The sequence below is a fragment of the Parasteatoda tepidariorum genome, chromosome 5 (assembly GCF_043381705.1).
Source record: "Parasteatoda tepidariorum isolate YZ-2023 chromosome 5, CAS_Ptep_4.0, whole genome shotgun sequence".
NCBI lineage: Eukaryota > Metazoa > Arthropoda > Arachnida > Araneae > Theridiidae > Parasteatoda > Parasteatoda tepidariorum.
The window spans coordinates 48,556,109-48,581,007 of NC_092208.1; the positions used below are offsets into that span (position 1 = coordinate 48,556,109).

The following is a 24,899-nucleotide window of genomic DNA, read 5'->3' on the forward strand; positions in this document are numbered from 1 at the left end:
AAAAAAATTTTTTTTAAAAAAAAGTTGCAAATACTACATAACTAAAATCTGTTTTTTTCTTTTTTAAAATCAAGAAAATAAATAAAAAACGCATGTTAAGTTAGGTTACAAATATGGAAATTTAAATATCAATACTTGCAAACAGATTGTTATTATAATCTATCGCAATTGAAGTTAAAACTAATATAATAATTAAGGTACTTATATGCAATAAGATATATAATTCTACTTTATTTTCAAACTAAATTATTTTGATATTCTCCAATTATTATTTGAGAACTAATTAGAAGTAGTAATAATTATTTTAAAATTAAATTCATATTTATTATAAAGATAAATTAAAATTATTAAAAGTAAAACAAGCTTAACAGATTTTTAGCTTGTGTTGTTATTTGTAACAACTAAAAAGATTACTAAAAAATAGCAGTGTTATTTTATTAAAAATCATACTCTGTGAAATATTTCTATTAGAAAAAGAACATTTTGTGATCAAATAAAGAGAAACAGTGTGCACTGAATATTAAAATAACTACAATAGGAAAAACAGAAGATTGGAGATAGACCAAACTAGAACTATATAATGTAAGAGAAAACAATTTATAAATAAAAAATAATATTCCTTTCAATATAATCGTCATTATAAATGTTTGACAGTTATACAATCTATTATATTCAATGAAAAAAGATTTTTTTAAACAATTTTTCAGAATTATTAAATATTAAAGTAAAACAGTAGTTCCAAATTCAATCTAAGTGTAAGTCAATTTTACCATTTTAAATGTATCAGCAGACCTATAAAATTCCTATAAATTAATGTGAATATTTAGTAGACACGTTCAAGAAGTTCAGTGAAAAATCATTTTTATTGAAGTTACTGTTTATAAAGTTGAGTTCAATTAATTTTGTTGCTTATTTTTTGTCGAAAACAAAGCAAAAAAACTTCCGTAAGAATTTCAAAGTAGGCAACTATATTCACATAAGTATAAACTGAAAGAAACACCATAAATAATTACAAATTTAAATTCACTGCGACATCCTTCATTTGTGTTAAAGATGAAAAGAACTTAATGGAATTGAATATACTTTTGATATTGCTATATTTATTGCATCCTTAAACTTATAATTTTCAATTAAAAAGGATATTAAAGTAATCTTAGATAATTATAATATATTCATGTATAACAGATGGGTTTATCCTTACATGGGTCTTTTTCACACCCACTTCAGTTTTCTCTTAATACTTTATTACAAATAGTTGACTTCTCTAAAACTTTTTAAAGTTGATCTGCCTAACACTTTTTTAAATGTTTACGTAATAACTTTTTTATTAGTTGACCTTTCTAATATACGTAAGGTATATATTTTTAACTTTGAAAAAAATTATTGCTGTAGAATAGTACTTCGATATTTAGAGCTTCTTAAAATTTAGCGGAATCTAGATTGGACCAAACTGTATTATTAGTGAGAAAAAAGGGCTTTTTTTGTCATCTCTCAATGATAATTTATTATTTTTTCACTATAACACAAAATGATAAGTCTCAAAGCAATAAAAAAATATAGTTACTAACATATACAATAACAAATATGGTTACTAACGCATTCCGTAAAGAATGCCCTTAATCATATACTTTTGAGATCTCTATGTACTGTATAAACCTAAAATTTAAAAATAGGTATCGCAAAATTTTTTTTAAGTACAACTTCCATTAGTGAAAATAAGGAATCAGAAGATTGCTGGATTTACTTAAGATACAACCAAGATTGCAGGATTAAAGGTAGGTGTTATCCATTTCCTGAGTTCGTTTTGAAAAGAACGACTGTGGCATGTCAAAAAATATTTGACAGGAAAATACCGGTTAAAACACTTATCATATGACTTATAGTTAATTCAAATAATTTGAACAAACTTGAAGTGAAACTTTCTTGAATCACATTTGGTCTATTCTGATGATAGGTTTAAAGCTTTATCCCTTTTTCTGGCAAAATAAAATAAAAAAATCTTTTAATTTTTCCAACATTTAACAAAAGTGTTCCAAAGGTATAGAATTTGTTTTCTAATCTATTGTAATAGTTGAATGAATATTATTCAATCTAGTTTTAGTATCAACAAATCTTTCCTATATACTTGAACTTTTTTTAAACAATAAATAAAAGCACATAATGGCACAGCTGGCTGAAATAAAAGTTACTATCAACCTACAAATTTTTGTAATTCCAAGTGACAAAAAATTGGTCAATAAGAAAGTAAGCAATAAAAAATAAGTAACTAAGGAACATTAAAAAATATTTCAATTAATGAATTTCATAATTGGTGTTAAAATGCTTTGGTGTTAAATTCAATCTAATAGCTAAGTAGATATGAAGAAATGCGCAAAAACAAAATGAGAATTCCCAAACGTTAGCTAGTCTGAGAATTGAAAAAGCAAAAAAAAAAAAAAAAAAAAAAAAAAAAAAAAGAAATATCATTTTAAATTTATGTGCCAATTTATATTTAAATGAAAAATTATGCTTTAGTTAAAGTGCAATTGGACATACATTGATTAATAACATGATTTTTATCATCATATAGCATAAAAAAAAATTAGTGTTAATAATATTTTGATAAAAACAACAATATTTTAATTAATACAAATAGTGAACATTCGTATTAGTGGAAAAGTTTCCCCATGCAAGAGACAAAAACTAATTTTAAAAAAATGGTGATAAAAAAATTCTTTAATTTTAAAAAAAGTTTAAAATTGTTTAGTAAAAATGATAATACAAGTTTTTTTTTTCAGTTAACTGATTACTTACTTAGAACTGTTAAATGAAGCCAACATTTAATTTTTAAATACTGTGTTATAAATAAAAATAAATGAAAAATAAAGCAAAGTAATAAAGAAAAATCAATACATAGAATGAAAAATACTGAATGAATTTTTAATATATAAGAAATTGCTTTATTTAAATACAAGATATTTAACACCTGATTTTTAACCATGTCAAATCTTCTAACTTGTAAAATTTATTTAACTTTTGCACATTTAAGTGACGCTTGGTGGCTGAGTGGTATCGCTTTGTACTCCTGTGCCACATGTCTGGGGTTCTATCCTTGGACTGGGCAAGGTTGAGTCAGCCTATCATTCCCTCAGTGGATTGATAAAATGAGTACCAAGTATGCTTGAACACTAAACAGTGGAACTTCCGTGCTTGGTACACACCATAAAAAAATCTGTTCTTGCAACTCAGAGCCTAAGATCAAGAAAACTGAGATAGGCATGGCTTTAACCCTTGACGTGCTGTCGCATTATTAAATTTAACCCTTTGATGCAGATGAGAAACCGGCGTCCCTCATATATATTTTGTTCTGACACTATAATACAAACATTATTACATTTTGGTATTTTTTAGTTTTAAGAAACAGTCTAATAGTTAATAAAAAATTATTAATTGGAATTATAATTGTACTAAAATATAGAATCAAAAAAGAATATTTAGAATTTCTTTTCCTTATTCAAAATTTTATTTATAATTATGGAAAATTAATGAAATTTGTAATGATAAAAAACTTTTTCTCTTAAATTCAAATAACTGCTTCAAATAACAGAAAATTTGAAAAATTATTATTTGGAAGTTTACCGTGTTTGAAAGATTTTACCTTTAATGCAGAAAAAGACACCAGAGTTTTATGGTGCATTTCCTAAACATCTATTAAAATGCTAAATACAATATTTTTCACTTATTTTGGCCAAACTTATTAGAAAATAATGAAAAAAGTATAAAAAATATGTTCTTATAAAAATTCTGCAAAGATTTAGGCACTTCAACAACTGCCAGTTGTTGGCCAAGGGATTTATGTAGTTTATTGATTATGGTTTCACAATTTCGAGAGCAATAACATGATGGGCTACAAGTCTTCACCAGGCATAAAATTCAGAACTTTTACATTAAATGCTCTTTTTACTTCATAAATAAATTAAGTATTTAAATGGTTCTGAAAGTATTTTTATCCTTATAAATATAAGAAGTGAATGTTAAAACAAAAAACCTAATTAAATAATTCAGCTGTCAAAATAAATAATCAGAAGTATTCTACAAATGTTAGAAAATAACAGTGTCACTGAAAACCTTATTAAACCTCTAACACCCTCAGCTTATTATTGTTGTAAGTAAAATATTATAAAATAGCATTTTCAAATTAGAATTAGCAGCTTTATAATAATTCAAATAGAGGTTTGTTTTTTTTTCCTGCAAAAAATAAAGAGAAAATATTTCTTACCGTTTTCATCAGCAATAAATAGAGGAAAATCTGTAATCCATACAAATGATAAAGTATTGGGATTCATGAGATTTACACCAATTGATTGCAAATATTCAGCACATTGTATTCTAGCCTTCCCTAAAAAACTTTGCTGAAAATATGTTTAATATTTTTTATTCAAAGTTATATAAAACTATAAATTGATATACAATAAAAATATTATGTTTATTTAAAAATAATCTACCATTCAAAGATATCATTCATTAAATTGATAATCACAAATTCTTACAACTCATTTGTTTTTTAAACTTTTCAGATTTAATGTGCAATATAGTATTATATAATTTGCTATAAAAGTTGCACAATATATTATATGTTTTATATATACATTACAAACTAAGACATAAAAAAAATTATACATTAAAAAATATGATTAAAAAGTATCAGACGTCCTAATTGTAATTTTTTTCCTTTTAAAAACTATTATGATTCATTATTAAATTCAGGGCACATACTTCATTGTTAACATAATTTTATGTATTTTTTATAAAGCCAAGCTCTTATAATAGAAATTAAAATTTTCAAATAATTAACTTAATTTTCTAAAGAAACTATAAAACTACATAATCTATATATTATAAGAGATTTGCAGAACTTTAACTAAACTTTTGTTTATATATTATATAAGGAAAAAAACTAATTTCCAGGTTAAATTCATGCAAGATTTAGTTTCAAATTTCTTAAAGAAAATCTGTGTGTTTTAAAAATGTTTGTTTATTGCATAACTATATAATTTAAATTTTGTTTGTAAAATTTTATACGTTTTTATTTAATTTTATTCGTTTTTTTATCTTTTTTTAAAAAAGAATTGTCTCAAATGCCTAAATAATTACACATTTTTAATAAAATAATTACAAAGCAAAAAATAAAGTTAAAAATTCCCAAATCTCTTTATTTTTTTAAAATTGAAAATGGCAGCACAAACACATAATTCTGCAGAATCGGTAATGGTAAGTCACACTTATTATATACACATATAAAATTTTAGCAGATGGATATTACAAAAAGTTGTCTCAAGTAATCTTAAGTTTCAAATATGTTTAGTAAGCAAATTTTAATAGTTATGAATAGAAATTAATAATATTATTACTAAAAATTTTATTAAATAAATTAACTCTGTTGTAACTAAAAATTATTTTTCAATCTATTTAAAAAGTAATCAAATACTTACTGCAATTGCAGATTTCCCAGCAGCTAAAATAATTAAGTCGTCAGGTTTTGACAATAATTTTTCATTTATATTTTCTTTTATGTGACTTTCAATATGTTTAGAAATTGATGATGCCCAAGAGTTATTTTCTTTCACAGAAATTGGGACAAAAGCCTGAGGATTGATATAATGTATGCTACATAAATTTATTTAAAATTTAAACTATTACATTCTAAATACTAATATAAATTATTAAACAAACAAAATATTAAGAGCATTTACCACATTTTTAGATTCAGCTAAGACTTCTAACTCTTTTAACAATGACTTTTTTATAAGCTTCTAAAAGAAAAAAAATAAATTAGCAACGCTTAATGCAAAATTTAAAAAAATTGAAAAAATCGTACATACAGATCCCCGGGGAAATAAAATACAGGATACGATATAATCAGAATTAAATTTCGATTCAGAAGCTAACTGTAGATTGGATTCTTTAAACTCAGCTGTTAAATCTTGAATCTACATAAAATAAAATTAAAAATCAGATTAAAGTATAAAAAAAAAATAAGCACAACAAAAAAATAAAGATAATTTTAAAACTTCTTAAATCATCTTTTCTATCAATATATCATACAAAGTAGCTATACTCTGTTGCAAGTCAAGAAAAAAACATTATCCTTATGGAGAGAGAATAAGCTCCCATGTCAAATGCATATCAACATCACCAACTCATGAAACAACGTTGCTCCGCCTCTTTTTCTTTTTTTGCTTGCTGCCTTAAATTATGTTAAATAAGGAAAATATAACTTATTGAATAAAAACTATTATTTAGTTAATAATAATTAAAAAAATATTTTGTTCGCATTTAAAGAAACTCATAAAAGAATAATGAATATTGTTACTTGCAGACCATTTTCTTTTACACCGTTAAAATTTTAAAAAATCTCCCATTTGATATTATGTCACGCACCATTTTTAAAGGTCCAATCAAACACAATGCTCTTGCAATGTCATATAGTTGTTTCTTTTTCAAGAGCAAAATGTTGTCCTTATTGAAATATATTGCCATATCTAAGAGTTCAATAAGACTATGAAACTATAACCCTTTTTTCATAATTCTACCATATATATAGTAAAAGATAACATGAATTAAATTTCAGTTCACTGAGTTCAACTCTTAAATGCTTTTATATTGTTTTGAAAGCATATTTATATAATTTAATACACTAACTAAACACAGCGGCAGACAACCACTTAAACTATATCGCAATGGTCTTTTTTTTTTTTAACTCACAATAAAGTATAATGCTAATATTTTTCACATGAATATCATTTGCTCTAATCAGTGATACTTTAAAAAAATCTATTTACAGCTATATTATTTTACTATTTACAATTATAACTTAATATTTGGTACCTTTACTTCAAAGCGGAGATCTGGTTTATCAGTTCCATAAAGTTGCATAGCTTCTTCATATTTTAGTTTTGGAAAAGGAGTTTTAATGCAACCTTTCTCTTCATGCCAACAAAATTGCAAAAGTGATTCTATTAAATTTTGTATTAATTCTGGTGTAGTAAGGCTAAGTTCTATATCTACCTAAAAAAAAAAATCAACATAAATTTTTTAAACAGAAAATTCCCACTTTTGCAATTTGTACTATTTAGTGAAAAATGCTTTTGAAATTTATAATATAAATACAAATTTCAAAAGCGTTTTTTATATTGTGTAAAAAATGAAAAAAATATTATAAAAGAAGTAGAGAGAAACTTTCAATATTTCAGTTTAATTACATAATATAAAGAAAATGCTGAGACATACAGACTAAACTGTAACAATACTTTCTTGCAGTCATGAATATATTTTACATAAAGTTTTTGTAGTTAAGTTAGCATGCATAAATAATTCAATAAATTAAGTTTTTAAGAACAATAAAATTCGGCAATGGGAGGATGATTTATCAGAGTTATTTAAATCATGTGACAGAATGCTTAAAATGTAACAACTGAATAAATGTATGATAACATCTCGACAAACAGAAAAAATAGAAATACATATAAAAATAACAGCTAAAAAAGTAACAATAATTAAGTCTCATTAAAAAATAATAAAAAATTTAAAAAAAAAAAAAAGAATTCGGAATTTTCCAAAATATTTATTTTGTATTAGAATTAATATATCCAGAAATTTCTGAAAACCTATAAAAGAATAAAAAATTTTTTTAGAGCTTGCTGTTTACTAGGGCTTTTTTCAAGACTTGCATCCTTGGTAAGTCATGAAAAAAGCCTTAGTAAATCAAGATAATTATGAACTACAAAAATGTGCTACTTTTAGGAATAGAATAAACATACATATATAATTGGAGTGAATCAAAAATAAATTTTATTATTTATTGTTATAATTTTTTAGAAATTTAAGTAGAGGGACTAAATCTGAAGCCCCCTTCCCCCTTCTTGCTCGGTTCACTAAACCCCACAGTTGTTTCTCTTTCATTGTTTTTATTTAGTCAATATTTTCAGCATAAACAAAAATCTTATATCAAAATAAAAGCAATATGCTATTAACAAAACAAAATATGCAAATAATGTAGCTTTAAGAGCATTTTGTAAGTATGTTAACAAAAACAAAATTAAATGAATAATTACCTGGATTTAAAAAATAATCATCTGTACTTGAAAAAAAATTAATTTAAGGAATAAAGATTGTGTCACTCAATGAGAAATAAAGGAGAAGAATTTTAACTTCCTACAAAATTTAAATAAGAAACAGTATTTATCTCTCTTGCGTTAGGTTTCTTTATTTGTAAAAATTTCTTATACATGATAAGATTTATAACTGGTAGCATATAATCTATCTCTCATACTTTTGTTTGTTACTGTTGACACTAACTCAAACATAAGTTTATAAAATGAAGATAAAAAAAATGTGAGAATAGAAATGAAGATATAAAATGTGAGAAAAATAAATTTTTATATAACAATGGATGAATAGTCAATATTTAAAATAAATTTAAAAAAAAAAAAATAAGAAAAAAATAACGAAAAAAAAAACCATTTAAAATTTTAAAAACTTTTGAAGAAATTAGAATGCTGAAAAAAAATTATGTTAAGTTCACAAATAAAAATGGCTCATTCAGTGAGTCACATTTCAACTCCATAGTCAGATTTAAAAGGGCAACAGATCTGCTAACATGGTATTTTTTACTACAAGTAAGTTTAACAGTTAATAATTGTAGAACAAATTATCGAACATTAGTTTTAAATTTTGTCATACTCCATGAATATTTCCCTAAATCCCAACATAATTTTAAGGCGTTAGGCATACTTTTTGCAAATCAAAACAAAATGCAATTTAAAGAAAAAAAATGGGAAAAAAGTACCTTCCAACTTACAATAACTTTCCAACAAATTGGAATTTTGAAAAATTCTCACATTAACTTAAATTCATATCAATTATGGTAATTTTAGCATGTGAATTTTAACTTTGTAATTGCATTTGTGAAGTTTGTAGAGCAGTCTGCCAGGTGTTTTTTACTACAATTTTAACAGATAATGATTCTTGAACTAAATGAATGCAAATTTATCTTTTATTTCATTATATTCCTCGTATATTCATATACTATTGTAATTTCAAGTTTTCAACTCGTATAGTTTTTGTACAACAAAACAAAACACAACATTAAGCTGAACACCTAAAACAGTGGTAGAGACACTTATAATTTATTTTCTAAAATTATTAAAACATTAATTTTTTTAATATAGATAAAAAAATCTAACACAAGATGAAAATAGTAATGGATATAAACACATATTTTGGATAGTAGCCTGGATACAGATTGATAGGTATGTTTTTGAGTGCTTTCTCTAAACTTGAATATAAAACTAAAATTTTAGAAAAAAAACTTCATAAAAATCTTTTTAGTTTAAATAAAGATTAACAATACTTACTATATTTACTTATTTTCATTTTAGTTCAAACAATTTAAAAGAATATGTTTTTTAATTGAAGTTTTATTCTCTTAAATTGTAACCCATATTAAACTTATTCAGCTGTGATCGCCAAGCTGGGTGATGTTGAAACCCAATCGTGATTCTAATTTTTTTAGATTTTAGTGTGATTTTTAAATGTTTAATGGTATATGTAATTTCAGAGGTCCGTTGGTTCTACGTTGGATACCGGCTGGTAAGGTTACTTTTGCTTCTGGTCAATAAGATCGAAGGTAAGTGGGCAGTCATAAAAAGGGACTTTAGAAAAAAATGTCACCGCCAGTCTGGTACCCCAGACGCCATTTTCAATTCGCATTTCGCCAAATTTATGTGGCGATGGAGGTACACAGATTCTATTCATGATAAATTTAGACAGTATCTAACTTCTATTAGAAAATTCTGGACACCTAAATCTGAGGATATTCAAGCTTAGTGAAGAAGTAAGTTGTTTTCTTTTTCCTTTTCTTTCTGCGCTTACTTCATTAATTTTTGTTTCGATTAAAAATGCATTTTATTGGGCTCATTGCAATTTTATAAAGTTTTGGCTGATGTTTTGTTGAAATTTTTCAATGTTTTATTGAAATATCATTAGGTTTTGGCCGCCATTCCTGTTACTATGGTGTTCTGCGCAAACAGGAATGGCGCCAAACATAAGCCGCCAATTTCCCCAAGGGGCACCCTCAAGTATATTTTTACCGACTAACATTTTAATACAGCAAAAATTATGTGAATTTTATTATATTTTACAAAACACAATAAAAATTAAAATAGAATAAAGTTTTTAACTGGTAAGAGCTATAAGTTTGATAGATAACATATTATATTTAAATACATTATTGATAATTCGTCAATAGAAGGTAAAATAATAATATTTACACAAGTCAACAGCAAACCTGAGTGAATTCTGGCTGTCGATCTGACTTTGTTCCTTCATTTCTGTAGCAGCGAGCTATTTGAAAATATCCATCAAGTCCAGCACTCATCAAAATTTGTTTATGCTGTAAAATATAAGCTGATTGAATAAATAAACTAGTACTTTAAAGAAATAAATATGTAGTACCATTTATGCAGCAAATATATCAATTTATTACATTTAAACTAAAACTAGTTAGATCAACTACTAGTTAAAAAATCATAGTAATGAAAATAAGTAAGTCAAATAGTAAGTCAAAATATTCTTAAATTTTACTTATATAATTAATAGATATATATCTTTAATAATTTAACAGCAGAAATTTCAGACGACATGCCGCACACACGAAAAACATAATCAAAAAATTAAAATATGAATGGACATCAAAACATAAATCATATTTCCAATTCAATTTNAAATGCATTAAATTGACACCATCAAATCCAGGTCGAATTTAGCGGTACCTTCACAATGGTAGTTTCACAAAAAACTTTTCCTTAAAATTTTATTTTTGTGTCCCTTAAGAAACGATATAACCATATCTTTACCATATTTTGCATTGATTTTTTAATTTTTCACAAATTATGTCTAAATTTTCACAAAATAGGTACCTTTCAGAAAAACTTAGACAGATCCCTGACCATAATTTCTAAAATAAGCTTTTTTTAAATTTTTGACAACATAATAACAAACATTTCAGTTGGTATCGTTGCTTTTAATATTTTATGTCAGGAAGGATTAAAAATACGTAATAATGACAAGTAAAAGGGCAAAAACGTATAATAATAAAAAGAAAGTATAATAATATAATAATGATAAAAAGAAGAATAGAGTTAAAAAAATTTCTTTCCAAGATTTCTTTGTCAGTACACATTTATTTATTTATTCAGTAATGAATACAGACTGTAAAAAATTATAGTGTTTAAATCACAAAAACATCTTATTAGAACACTTACAGGAAATAAGCTATAAAAATATAGCTATTACAAGGTTTTTATAAATCACTTCAACATATTTATAGAATAATTCATTAGTTCTTTTTATAGACCAGGACTACAGGTTAAGAATACTTTGGATAAGCTTTCTTGCTTAAAAAGAAATATTTTTAAATTAAAGGCAGTTCATTAAAATGAAGTTAACCTTACAGAAATAAAAGTAGAAACGCACAATTTGATTTGACACATAATTATACAATTATATATATATAATAATGCTAAATGATTACTTGCTGAGGACTTTGCGGTAAGGAATAGAACTCCCCAGGAAATTTTGTTGGAACTACAAACTCTTTTGCACCCTAGAAAAATAATTTTAAAAATCTTTTAATGCACAGGTTAAAGTTATTACCTTAGTTAATGTATTGCGCTCAAACAATAACACTCATACCCATACTGAAATCATAAACGTTCACTAACATTATTAGAGTGGACTGATATGTTAGCTAATTTGATTGCGTTAATCCAATATTTCTCATTTTTAATTTGATAAAAAAAAACAGGTTTTAATAATTAGAAATAGTGTTATTTACTCAAACAAACATGTTAAGGAATAGCATATTCCAGGAAATATTGTTGGAACTACAAACTCTTTTGCACCCTAGAAAAATAATTTAAAAAATCTTTTACTGCACAGGTTAAAGTTACTACCTTAGTTAATACAGGTTTTTATAATTAGAATTAATGTTATTTACTCAAACAAACATGTTAACATTTATGAAAAAAAAATTTGAAATATTAAATCATCCCAATATATTTCTATACGAACTGTCTATAAAAAATATTTTATTTTATTTTCTCACATACTAAATTCTTGTTATTTTAAATTCCGTACTTTATCTGGCAGACAACTAATGATTAAACAGTTTAAAATGATAATAAGTTTCTGTTGCAACTTTAGGTGTTTTATATATGATAACTAAAGTTTTTCAAAACTTTAAAAAAAAATTCAGAAAATTTCAAATTGAATCTCCAAAGATTAAAACATGAAGCAAGGAAAAGGCTTCAATCTATTGAAGAAAGCTTCTACCAACTAACTCTAGAGATTGGTTTGCAGTTAACATAATTTTTTTTTTTGCATAAGAAAAAAATGCTTTTATATATATTTCATTATTATTTTAAAAAATTTCTATGGCAGTATTAAAAAATTGTATTTGCTTTCTCTTTTTATCAATTACGAACATTCTCAAAATTTGCAGATAACTTTCTTAATACTAATAATAATTGTTCAAAAAAATATGCTTTAAAAATTATTCAGTACAAAAGAAACAATTTATTTATCATACTCCAGTTAATAGTACATTTCTGCAGAATTCGACAATAAAAATTAATTATTGTGGAAATTTATACATTGAATAAAAACTTAATTTCCAAAACATTATTTAATACGAAAAAACGTTTGTACCGTACAATTGAATTTATAAAACTCAAGATAATTAAATTTATGTAAAAAAAGAAGAAAAAAACGAAAAACTACATATTTTACATAATGTAAAAGAATCTACTATCTGCTCACTAAATTTGAATAGTTTTAGTTTATTTCACAAAAAATAACTTCAGAGTTATTCGACAGACTTGTTTCAGAATTTAAAAATTTATATACAAAATATTGTATTTAAACTAGAGCAAAAAATTCCAGGTCGTCATAATTTAAAAGTTTTTCAACTGTTGCATAAGTAAATTTTTTAATTTATTTTTTCAGTTCAATAAATGAATTTTTTAACTCTGTTCTAAAACTGGAAACAATTATTTTCAAGAGTATGAATTCAACTTTAAGTTCCTATTCCATTGAAATCATCCAGACCAAAATTTAAAATTGCACTATAAAGATTAAACTCTTCGCAAAAATGTCCAAATAAATCCTCCTAAATCTTTCTTAAATCCATAGAAATAAATCATCGATATTAAAAAATAACTTTCATAAATTACTTTATCATCTCTAATTTATATCGAATTACCTATTTTTCTTTCAAATAAATAAATAAACACGCGATGAAATAAACAGCAAATATATGTTTTTGTTTAATAATTTATTACTTGATTTAAAATTAAGAAACCGTCGTAAGAAATTCAGAAAAAAAAATTTAAGTTTGGGAAAACTTGTTCCAGACATGAAAATGCTAATGAAATTCAGGTTGTATCTTTTACCTTTTGAGCAAAAGTAAAAGTTGAGAATTAGTAAATCAATCAAAAATTAAATAAATAAAATAAAAATAAGTAGGAAAAGAAATAATTAAAATTACAAAGAGTAGATCAGTTGATTAATTTTTATATTTTCATAAATTTTGAGATTTTAAAATTATGAAAAAAATTAAGAAAAAATTTTACGACAAAATCAATTAGGTCTGTTATGGACCCATCTGAATGAATATAATTGCAATTTAAGTGACAACAAAATTATCAGATAATAGACAATTTTTAAAATATAAACTATAAAAATCATATTTTTAAAGATTGCTTTCATTTGCCCTTACTATTTTCCTGAAATATAATGAAAATAAGAAAAGTAATTGAACATAATTTGAGTAAAATTAATGAATATCGAAACAGTTGCTTTTAAGAAATCTCACATTTTTAAAATAAAAGTGATAAAGAATTCATAAATATACTCACACCTGGGGTCCGTTTAAAAAGAGTAGGAGTCTCAACTTCTACAAATTCTATTAAAAATATAGAAATATTTAAAAAAAAGAATAGAAATTTTAATGTCATATAATAAAGTAAGTAACAGAAATACTCTGATCATGTAGGAATTGTCGTATTTTCATGATGACTTGAGAGCGTATTTTCAAATTGTCTTGCATACGAGGATTGCGCAAATACAAACAACGATATTTATATTTCATACTATCAGTCATCTAAAAATATAGCATAATTAAACATATAAAACATAATAAACACACGTTTTCTAAAAACATAAAAAAGATAATTATGAAACTAAATTAAAATTTAAAAGTTATAATGTCTAAAGGCAGAGGTCTATATAGATTTGTAAAAATTTTGGTTTTTGTGAAAAATCTAATTATAGTTTTGAGAATCTAAGACTAATTTCAAAATGGTTTCTTTCAGCCACTGTTCTGTTTAAGCAACTGTGCATAAACAAGGTCGAGTTTTTGTGATTTTCTGAAAATTGTACCAAAATAAAATTTTTTAAATACATAAACAGAGTAATAAATATTATTAAATGAATAATTAAAATTTCTTTTTACATTAGCCTGCATAACATAATTTACATAGCTTGGTTATATCATCACAGCACATGATCTAATCATTGTGGCAATCTTAATGCTACTAAAATAAAATTTTGAGTTCATAAAGAAGTATTTTTTCATTTAAGAAAAGCAAATAATAACTAGTCTCAGTATAAAAAAAAAATTAACTTCCACAACAAAATTTTTTAAAAATAAATTCAGGAGTGTTGGTATTGCGAGGTTATTTCAAAGCTATACATTAAGAGCTATACATTCCCAATATGGATAAGATGATTAAGAGTAGTACTAAAATTTTTGTTAACAATTTTAATTAACTATAAGAAAAAAACTTATTAAAAAAAAATGAGTCCTATCTTAAAATCACATCAAGGTTACATGGATGATCATTTAAGAGGTTACATGGATTTTGAAAAGGAAAAAAAAACATATTTTATCTAAATTTAATATAAAGGAGAATTATTTTATTCAAATTTTATACACATACTTTAAATGTATAACAATATTTTTATAAATATTTCCACTTTTAAATTCTGAAAATTTATTGAAATTTTAAAAAAATATTAAAAGTTAAAATATAATCAAAATATTAACTAGATATGGTGTTCTGCATTTTTCTTTTCTTTTTTGTGCCTATTGAAAATATTTATAACACCCCTTCATTCCTACACAAAGATAGAAATAAGGAGTCTCTGTTTCAATTTGCCTTTGAGTTTTACTGGTATGATAAAAAAAGAATTGATCCCTTGATGCAAAGAGAGATTAAATTTTGCAACTTATTTTTGTTTCAAACAAGAGGAAAAAAATGCTTGCTAGCGATTAAAAATTTAAATCTAGGTTTGATTTCTTGAACACCAGTGTAATCAAAAATTACAATATTACCTTTTGAACGCAACTTAAAAATATTAATAATTCACCTCTTTTCAGAACAAAGTTTTTACCTTAAATTCACAAAGTCTAAAGTTGCTGAAAAGTGAGATAGTTAATTTGTTAATGTGCCTGTACTTGTTGATGTAAGGCAAAAAATAAAAAAATATATAGCATTACTAATCAAAAATTCTAAAAATTTAAAGTAAAAATAAGTTAAAATGATAAACCTTTTCCTGATCTTTTGAAGTAAAAGGAGTACTAGGTGAGGCTTCATTTAAAACTTTAATTTCAGAGGCTACTACTTCAATTTCCCCAGTTGGCATTTTCTGTTTCGGAAGAAATTTAAAAATAAATAACTTATAATATTAAATATAAAATAATTTTATTACCTCAGTTTGTAAAAATATAAAATTTCTAATTGTCTTAATTATTGTCTAATTAATAATTGTCTAATTGTCTTGCACACAGAATTTTCTAGAGATGAAGATATTGCAGTATATAAGAAAAGATTTCTGGTTATTATATAATTCCCTAATTTCTAATTGATTTATTGAAAGAAAACTAGTTAATATTTGAAGGTTTACATTACATAATAAGAATTAATACTGAAGTGTAAACTTAAAAGAAGAAAAAATACTTTTTATATTAAAAATGTAGTAGTTTTAAGAATTGAAAGATAAATTTTTAAATGTTATGATACAAAAATTACTTCAGGCTTTGCTAAAAATTCATAATTGTACAGGAATTAACTAGTGTAGTAGCATTTAATAAAAAAATCCTTGATTTGGATTTATATTCTTTGACTAATATCTGGGAAACAGGATTTCTAATAGTAATTAAACATAACATAAAAGCTTGCGCATTAAGTCATTTTAAAACTTTGAATAAGTTATGAATGTAATAATAAAAGTGGTTCACATCACCCAGCACAAAAAGATATATTTAGTTTTAACTTTAAACAAAATTCTAAATTTTTTTTAAAAAAACCCAGCGACTTTCACTAAAATTAACTGTCATTTTCCTCTCTGATTTTCTTGATCTATATTATCTAGCACATGGGTGACATACACATACACACTTAATTTTGCTTATTAATTTTTTTTTTAACAAATGACTTAGAAAAAGGTGGTTTTAAGCATTAGATTTTCAAAGTTTAAAGGTATCTCAAGTTACATTTTCTAAAGTTGATGACAATAAAATCATTACACCGTTAGTTTTCACCTTCTTCCAGTAAGCTCGTCTACTATGATATAATCTCTATATCTCTCCTGTTTATCAGTGCTTTAAAAAAATGGATCTGTTGGAGATGGCCTTCAATTTAAAACCTACGAAATATAACTTAAAAAACTAAAAAGCCTGTTAGAGAAAAGTAAAAAGCCTGCAACAGACCTATTTTTCAAACACATTTCATCTTATTCAATAAAGAATTTATATACCAATAATTGTGATATTCAGTAGGAAAAAGCAAAAATGCAAATAACTTTGTAAAAATATAAAAAATAATAAGGTTGAAAAAGAAGAAAAATAGAAAGAAAAAAGGGGAAAAACACCAACGAAAAAAAATTTTGATTCGAATTTTTTAGAGTAGACTATGAAAACAAACATTATACATTTTTAAGTAAAATATAATACAGTAGAAAACCGATTATCCGGAACGTTCGGGACCATCGCTATTCCGGATAACTGATTTTTCCGGTTTTCTGACTCGCTGCAAAAAGCCGTTTTTTTTATTGTTAAACCCAACTAAAAAAATAAAAAATTGGGAAATAATCTTAAAAATAAGAAAAAACGATGAAGTAATACACTAATGATTATTTCCAAAATGATGGTAAGGTAAACATCTTTAAAAAATGAAAGAAAAATCGTAAAATCTTACGAGGAAAAAAATTTTTTTTTTAAAAATGGCGAGAAAATTTATCGAATTTTGTTCCGGTTTTTTGATTTCCGGATAACGGGTTCTGTACTGTACGATTTGTTTTTAAATTTTTAAAAAAATCCTCACTTTATTGATGTTATTCAAAGGTCTTTTGAGAACAGTCCCCTTCACTTCAATAAATGATTCTAAAGGCAATGAATTTAAATATTTCTTAGTTAGATTTTCCTAAAAAAATATGAATAACATTATTAAAACAAGGAAAATCAAGTAATACCATAAAACAAATCCATATTCCATACATACCAGTGTATAACTCAACTTTTTAAACCCCATCCCCAAAGTTTCTAGAAAAGCAGGCAGTTGACTTATACATCAGTAATAAAATTGAACATTTGTTAATTGTGAAATACCAATCAGATGGATATGAAAAACTCTGTGCCAATTTACCTTTATAAATTACCACTTTCAAGAACTATTTTTAATATGCTATAAACAATTAACTTTGTATTTTCGTTCCTTAAATTTTCTTTCATTAAATTTTCTTTATATATAAATGTTTTCTTTAGAAACAATACTTTGAATTACGTTATCAAGAATAAGAAAAGTTTAGATAATTTATTCAAGAGTATTTAGAGAAAAAATTAAACACATTATACCACAAGCTACAAATTACAGATTCTAGAACATAATTTATTGGATTTATTAATATTAGCAGTGTTGTCGTATGGATCTCACTCTGTAAAGATTCTACTTCATCCATATCTGAGTGCTATAAAAAATAGTCCTCATCCTCTCTGAAGAATTTGAAATTCTACATTTTTTTAAATATTTTACAATTACATTTGAATCTACAATTTGTCATGCATCTAGCATCATTTGACAAATGATATCTTTAGGAATAATAATTAAGTTACCGACAACAGTCAACTTATACCTTTGACAAACCAGCAATTTGCAATCTCATGATCAAAAATTGGAGATCAAATCATACAGCAGGTCAACTTATACACCAAGATATCAAAAATCCGTAGTAAAAAATCATGATTTATTCAAATTCATAATATTCTAACAACCAGTATATAATTAAAAAAAAGAAAAGGTTAATAAAATAAACTTCAATTTTAAATTCTTCTTTCAAGGGAGACAAATCTTTAGATTGGGCTCAACCAGTCGGCCTAAAATGAGGTTGCTATATTTAGTCACGAACAATCTGGTAAGCAAGCAAGATATTCAATCTTCCATTGTTTTGTCTTATTTCTGTCCAATGATTTTAAATGGAGACTTTCTTCAAAAAACTGTTAACTAAAGGTGTTTACGGGCAAGAGAGAATCAGTTATGGAACATCTTTTTTTGTTTCAATATGATTCTGAAAATTGAATTTTTAACATTGTAATGTTTTTTTTTTAGTGTACATGTTAATTAAAAAATATTAGAAGCACTTTAACAAGTATCCTATGTTTGATTTATGCACATAAAATGGAATTTATAATATTTTGACAACAAAAAGACAATTTTTTCTTGAGTTCAAAACCCTCTTAAATTGTAAATCAAGTTTCCTAACTTTAGAGCTGCCTCACTAGTTAAAAGAATTTCAATGAACGGAAGAATCTCAGAACATTTTCTTTGCTTAATTTTTTTAAAAACTCACAAGGCAGTTGTAGAAGATTATAAGCCAAGATGCAAATGTAGGTGTTGTCATTCCCTGGGAAGGATAGCTACGAAGTTTTTTTCTTTTTATACCGCCAGATGGCGTTCTTTTTAAATTTTTATGTGTTTGTTTGCTTTTTGTTAATAAACTTTTCTTTCTGTCTGAATCTCGATCCACGGACTACAGTAGGAATTAAATTGTAATTTTTATTGTGAAATATTCAATTGCAATATATATATCTATATCATAATTACAATGAAATATATTTTTTACAAAATAATATTTAAGTATTGTCTAGCTAGACCAACAATTCCTAAAAGGTGCTTCATGGAACCCTAAGGTTCTGAGGAAGGGTTACAAGGATTTTGAGAGTTAAAATATTTTTTTCATTCATCAAACAAAACAATCCATTATTTAAATGAATATTTTAGTAATTTTTATGAAATTATTCAAGCGGAATGTCAGTGAAAGAAACAGTGATTTTTTTAAAACATATTTTTTTCTAACAACAATGTATTGAATAAATTACTTAAATGATTAGCATTTATAAATGATTTTTCATCAAACTTATCAATTTAAAGAGAATAATAAAATTCACTAAAAAAAGTTTGCTCTCAACATTTCTACACATTTATGACAGTTCTTTCAATGTTCATAATCTTCATTTCAATAAAAACAGCTTTTTAATTAAATTCATTTTCAGCTTATGCATACACTAAGAACAAATTCAGAACTTGACTACATACCGCTTCAGACCTGTGAATTCAATTGTCTAACAAGAAATTTAATTCTAAGACTATTATTGATAAAATGATGAAAAAATTAACATTAATGTTTTCAAACTGATTAGTAATGTTTCGTTGGATAGGTTTACAATTTCTAATGAACTTTATTTAATTTGGGGTTTTGCCAAAAGAATGTTAATTATTTAGGGTTTTGTAACCCAAAAAAAATGGCACCTGCTGGTCTAAACATCAAATCATCAATTACCAAAAATCTTAGAAAAATGAGAGAAAAAAAAAGGAATTAATAATGAAATGATTCAGAGTCTGAAATAAATAAGAATGAGGAATTTCTTTCTGTGATTCATTCTTCAACAAATCAGGTAACTTGATAACAGCAATAATGATACAACGATTTACTGTTGCTGCAACAGTTACTAAAACTGAATCAGTCAATAATTCGGTAAATACTAAATTTTTATGCCAACACAAAAGTGCTTGTAAATTTTCAACTACTCAATTTTAAGACAAAAAAAAAACTGAGTTTCACATTTTATGGAAACATATATGAAAAAAATTAATATTATACTAAAAAAAAACATTTAATGGATTTTTTTAAGAATATTACACACCAACATAGAAATATCTATATTAAATTAATACTTTAATCTTATTTTTAATTTTATCACTCACGTTATCTCTTCTTATTCTTGTTAGTCACAAATAATTTCTGATATACAAAAATAGGATGAAATAAATAAATAAGTTGAATAATATCAGTACAAGAAATTTAAAAAAAAGTATACTAACATTTTCTTGACATATTACTTGAGTATCTCCGTATTTATCTCGTAAAATGACAAATTTGTCACACCTATGAAAGGTTTTTCTTCCGCATATTGTAACTTCTTGACCTACATGATTTAAATTCAACTCTCCACAAGTATGTGATCTAGTGGTCCATTTATTTACAACTAGAAATGAAAAAATAAGTATATAAATAAATATGTATTTAAATTTTAATATTTACAATACATATGATCACAAAAACATGATTTATGTGATTATTTATGTTATTTGATTTATGTGAACATACATGTTATTTGATTCATGTGAACATAAAATACATATGATCACATAAATCAGAAAACACGGATAATACTGAAATTTTTTATTTAAAATATACACATTTCAAAGTATTTAATTTTCTTTCTAAATCTTTTTTTTTACATAACTATAACTTTTTTTGCATTAAAAATACATAAAATACAAAATAAAAACTTTCAGTTACATTTAAGGCACAAGGTAATCTTTCAGCCATATTATTCAAAAATTCCATTTAAACTTGCCACAGTTTAAATATTCTTAAAAGCAAAATACTTTCATAAGTGAATTTATTTATGCTACAAAAGCATTACGAAAAATAGAAAGATTTCAGTAAGAAAATATATTAGTACAAAGGCATTTAAGATAATTTACAGTTCTCTTAAATGTTCTGAATAACCTCTCAGCTACATTTCTTCTTTCTCAGCTTTTATTTTGTTTCTCAGATTTTTCTTCGAATTTTAAAATATTTTTACAAATAATAAATTTATTAGCTAGTTAGTAAAACATCCATAATGGATTATATTCTGGGAATTTTCAAAGGTGCTCACAAGGGGGATCAAAGAATTCACTTAGACTCCTTTGAAATCAAATAAACTAAAATATGATAGTTTACTTCAACTATTTCTAACTTTCTTTCATTAAATAATAATGCTTAATAGGTGACATATTGAATTTAATCTGATTCATAAAATTGACGAAAAATTACATGTTTCAATTTAAGGCTGAAATCAAATTATACAGCCTCGTTGTCATTTCGTACATTATCCTGCTTCTCACGTCATTTTCTAATGGTCTGTGAAAATTGCCAGTACTGATAACGTTAAAATATCTCGGATTTTACATTATCCTTTATAAGGAAATCCTGTTTTATGCATTTTTCTAACAGTTCAAAATATTTTTTTTCTTGCAAAGCTCGCACAAACTTTTTCTGTGTTTTCTTCTACACTTCTTTTCTAAGAAAAGAGAGACTAAAAACAAAAAAAACATGTTAAGATTACACATTTTTCTAGTAGTTCATCTTCTATGTATCAGTTTTATAAGATTATTCTTACCCTTATTTTTTAAGAATATACCACTCCTTAAGAATATGCTTTTATCCCGATTTTACATTATAAAATTTTTTAAGAATATACTTACCCTTATTTTTTAAGAATATACTAACCCTTAAGAATAAGATTTTACCCCAATTTTACATTATCAAATTTCGTGGGTTACTTAATGCTAGTTCAAAGGAAAATGTAACATCAGGATTCCACTGTATTTTTTTTTTTTTTTGATGCGGAATAAATTTAAATTAATTACTTTTCTTTTTTGACAGTTAGTTGATATAGCACAGTGGTTACCAACTGGCGGCCGCATCTGGCCGGCCAAGCCTTTTTTTGTGGCCCGTGAACCAAAAATATAATAGGATAATTTTTGTAAAAAATCTATATACTAATCTAAGTACTTTTCTATATACTAATCAATACACTAATTATATAATAATCTAAATCCCTGGCCTCATGTAAGTTGGGAACCCCTGATACAGCATATGAAATTGAAAATTCTGCAGCAATTTTTTTTTTCTTGACTAAAAAATTTCCCAATGGCTGCCTGAATTTCCCCTACACCTTGTTCGACTGATCAGTCATATTCTACATTCCTAGTGAACAGTAGAATACACATTCTTGGAACTACTTTTAACATTAGTAAGTAAATAAATAGGGTTTAAATGTATCTAGTTTTTAGAATCTCGGTGGTGCAAATCTTATTTAACGTTTTCAGTTAAATCATAATTTGCTAGCAATAAACTTTCTAGAAATAAATTTTTGCTGTAAAGAAATACATTATTATTTAAGGGAGAAAGAAAAAATTCTCAAAAATAAATTGGCTCTTTTACTATTTTAAACCATTTTTTATAATTTTTTTTTAATGCTATATATATATATTTTTTTTTTTTCAAATTTTGGATAAGGGTAAAAATTGAATCCTCCAATAAAATTTGTTTCCCAAAAGTATTTAAGTAATAACTATATTTTAGAGTAGCTTGTAAATACTGCATCCAAAAAAAAGTTTCAGTGAACTATTTTTTTAATAAAGTAGTTGTACGTAAAGACAAAAATGAACGTAAACTTTTCCACTCACTGTTTGTTATAAATAAGCATAGATTGATAACACTCAGGGGTGATTGTGAGCCCAAGTCAAAATTCCGGAAAATTTCCTGAATTTGAGAAGAATAAAAAAAAAAAAAAAAAAAAAAAAAAAAAAAAAANACAGTTTCAATTGAAAAAAATTTAAACAAGGTTTTTTTTCCTTTTTCTCAATATTTCTTAGTTTACTAAAAATATATTAAAAATTTTACACATACCTATACCATTTACACATAATTATGATGACCTGGAGAAGTAATTAAAATCTACAAATATGTCTTTTTTTTTAGTTTATGATTATAACAACCATTTAGTGATAAAAAATGAATATTAATCATGAATATAAGCTTATAAAGTATCTCTGAGGCTCTCCCTTACAAACAAATTAAATAAACTGTGTTTTTAAGTTCTACCTTTAAAAATTTGATTTCCGGAAACTTAAGTGATCAATGATTTTTTGAAACATCTGGACTTTCGATCTCCGGAAACTTCCGGATCACTGTTAGCGAAAAATCCGGAAATCAGGATTTTTTCCGGAGCACAANTCACATATATAAGATTAAGCAAACATGCACTGAGTTTCTGAGCATGAAATATTAAATTTTGGAAAGTAGCTTTTGGTAACGATTTGTAAAACTTTGGAATATTTAGAAACGACTGCTTCAGATGATTGTTAGATTGTCCGCTCTTTGGAGCGTAAAATGCGCAGTCTGCCAAATGTGAAGTGCAATTTACCTATATTAGATTCCATAAGTCAGCTCCTCGAGAGAGACAAGCGCTATTTGGAGCCAATCTACGGCTATTCTATAAAGAACTTCTGCTTTCAACATTTTACCAATTGAAGCTATCTGAGCTAACTATTTCCATCAATTTATGTTTTGTAGAACAAAAATAGAGAAAGCAAAAACTTCATCAGTAATTTGTTGAAAAAGGAAAAACAGAAATAATTTTAAACATAGTCGACAAGAAAATGGATGTATATTGTTTATATTTGCCACTGATCGCAAATAAAAATTCCCTCCGCGGGCCGGATAAAATCTTCCAGAGGGCCACAGTTGGCCCGCGGGCCGTAGTTTGCCCATCCCTGTTCCAACAGATGAAAATATTTTTTTTCCTGTAAAGCTCGCACAAACTTTTTCTGTGTTTTCTTCTTCACTTCTGTTCTAAGAAAAGAGAGATTTGTTTATTAGCTTTTTGTAGCTTTTCTAGCATTCTATTTTGCCTGAGAGAAGGGAAAGAAAGTATAGGAGATTAAATTGTAAAATTTGGGATTCTGAAAGCTCTGACTTTGATTTCCATAGCATTTCAGTGTTGACTCAAATGCTTTATAAATGGATTAAATAAAGCTTCTCAGTAATTGCTCCTCAGTTACCAACAGGAACATTGGCTTTTTGGAATAAAATTGAACGAGTGAAGATCTTCTGAAGTTGATGACGGATATAGCAAATGCAACACTCACACATCACATTACTTTCAATTCTTTCAATATCTGATTCAATGCCTACTCATGATGATAGTGATAAAAACGAAGATGAGCAAAAAAGTATATCCAAAAACCAAAGCCCAAGAACTCAGAAACATTTGCTAATGTAAACCATAAAGCAAACAATAGTAAGTATTGAAAGCGATATTGATGAAATTATAGCTAAAAACAAAAAAACATGTTAAGATTACACATTTTTCTAGTAGTTCATCTTCTATGTGTTAGTTTTTTAAGAATATACTTACCCTTATTTTTAGGAATATACTAATCCTTAAGAATATGCTTTTACCCACATTTTACATTATCAAACTTCGTGGGTTTCTTAATGCTAGTTCAAAGGAAAATGTAACATCAGGGTTCCACTGCATTTTTTTTTAAATTTTTTTTTTTGATTCAGAAGAAATTCGAATTAATTACTTTTCTTTTTTGACAGTTAGTTGATATAGCACAGTGATTACCAAGTGGCCACACCAAGCGGCCCGCGGGCCACATCTGGCTCTCCAAGCCTTTTTT

At 25.4% G+C, this 24,899-nt stretch overlaps 1 protein-coding gene across 1 annotated transcript in view; it reads right to left on the minus strand.

Annotated features, from left to right (window-relative positions):
- Nucleotides 1–24,899, minus strand: part of LOC107446936 (aspartyl-tRNA synthetase, mitochondrial) — a 47,242-nt gene that overhangs the window by 20,564 nt on the left and 1,779 nt on the right. The window contains exons 2-13 of the mRNA XM_043039211.2: nt 20,478–20,641; nt 17,424–17,522; nt 15,649–15,747; nt 14,080–14,200; nt 13,956–14,002; nt 11,573–11,644; nt 10,328–10,432; nt 6,868–7,047; nt 5,862–5,969; nt 5,733–5,792; nt 5,472–5,624; nt 4,259–4,391 (exon numbers count right to left, since the gene is read on the minus strand). Of these exons, the coding sequence (XP_042895145.1) occupies nt 4,259–4,391; nt 5,472–5,624; nt 5,733–5,792; nt 5,862–5,969; nt 6,868–7,047; nt 10,328–10,432; nt 11,573–11,644; nt 13,956–14,002; nt 14,080–14,200; nt 15,649–15,747; nt 17,424–17,522; nt 20,478–20,641 (1,341 nt within the window). The remainder of the gene's footprint in view (nt 1–4,258; nt 4,392–5,471; nt 5,625–5,732; nt 5,793–5,861; nt 5,970–6,867; nt 7,048–10,327; nt 10,433–11,572; nt 11,645–13,955; nt 14,003–14,079; nt 14,201–15,648; nt 15,748–17,423; nt 17,523–20,477; nt 20,642–24,899) is intronic.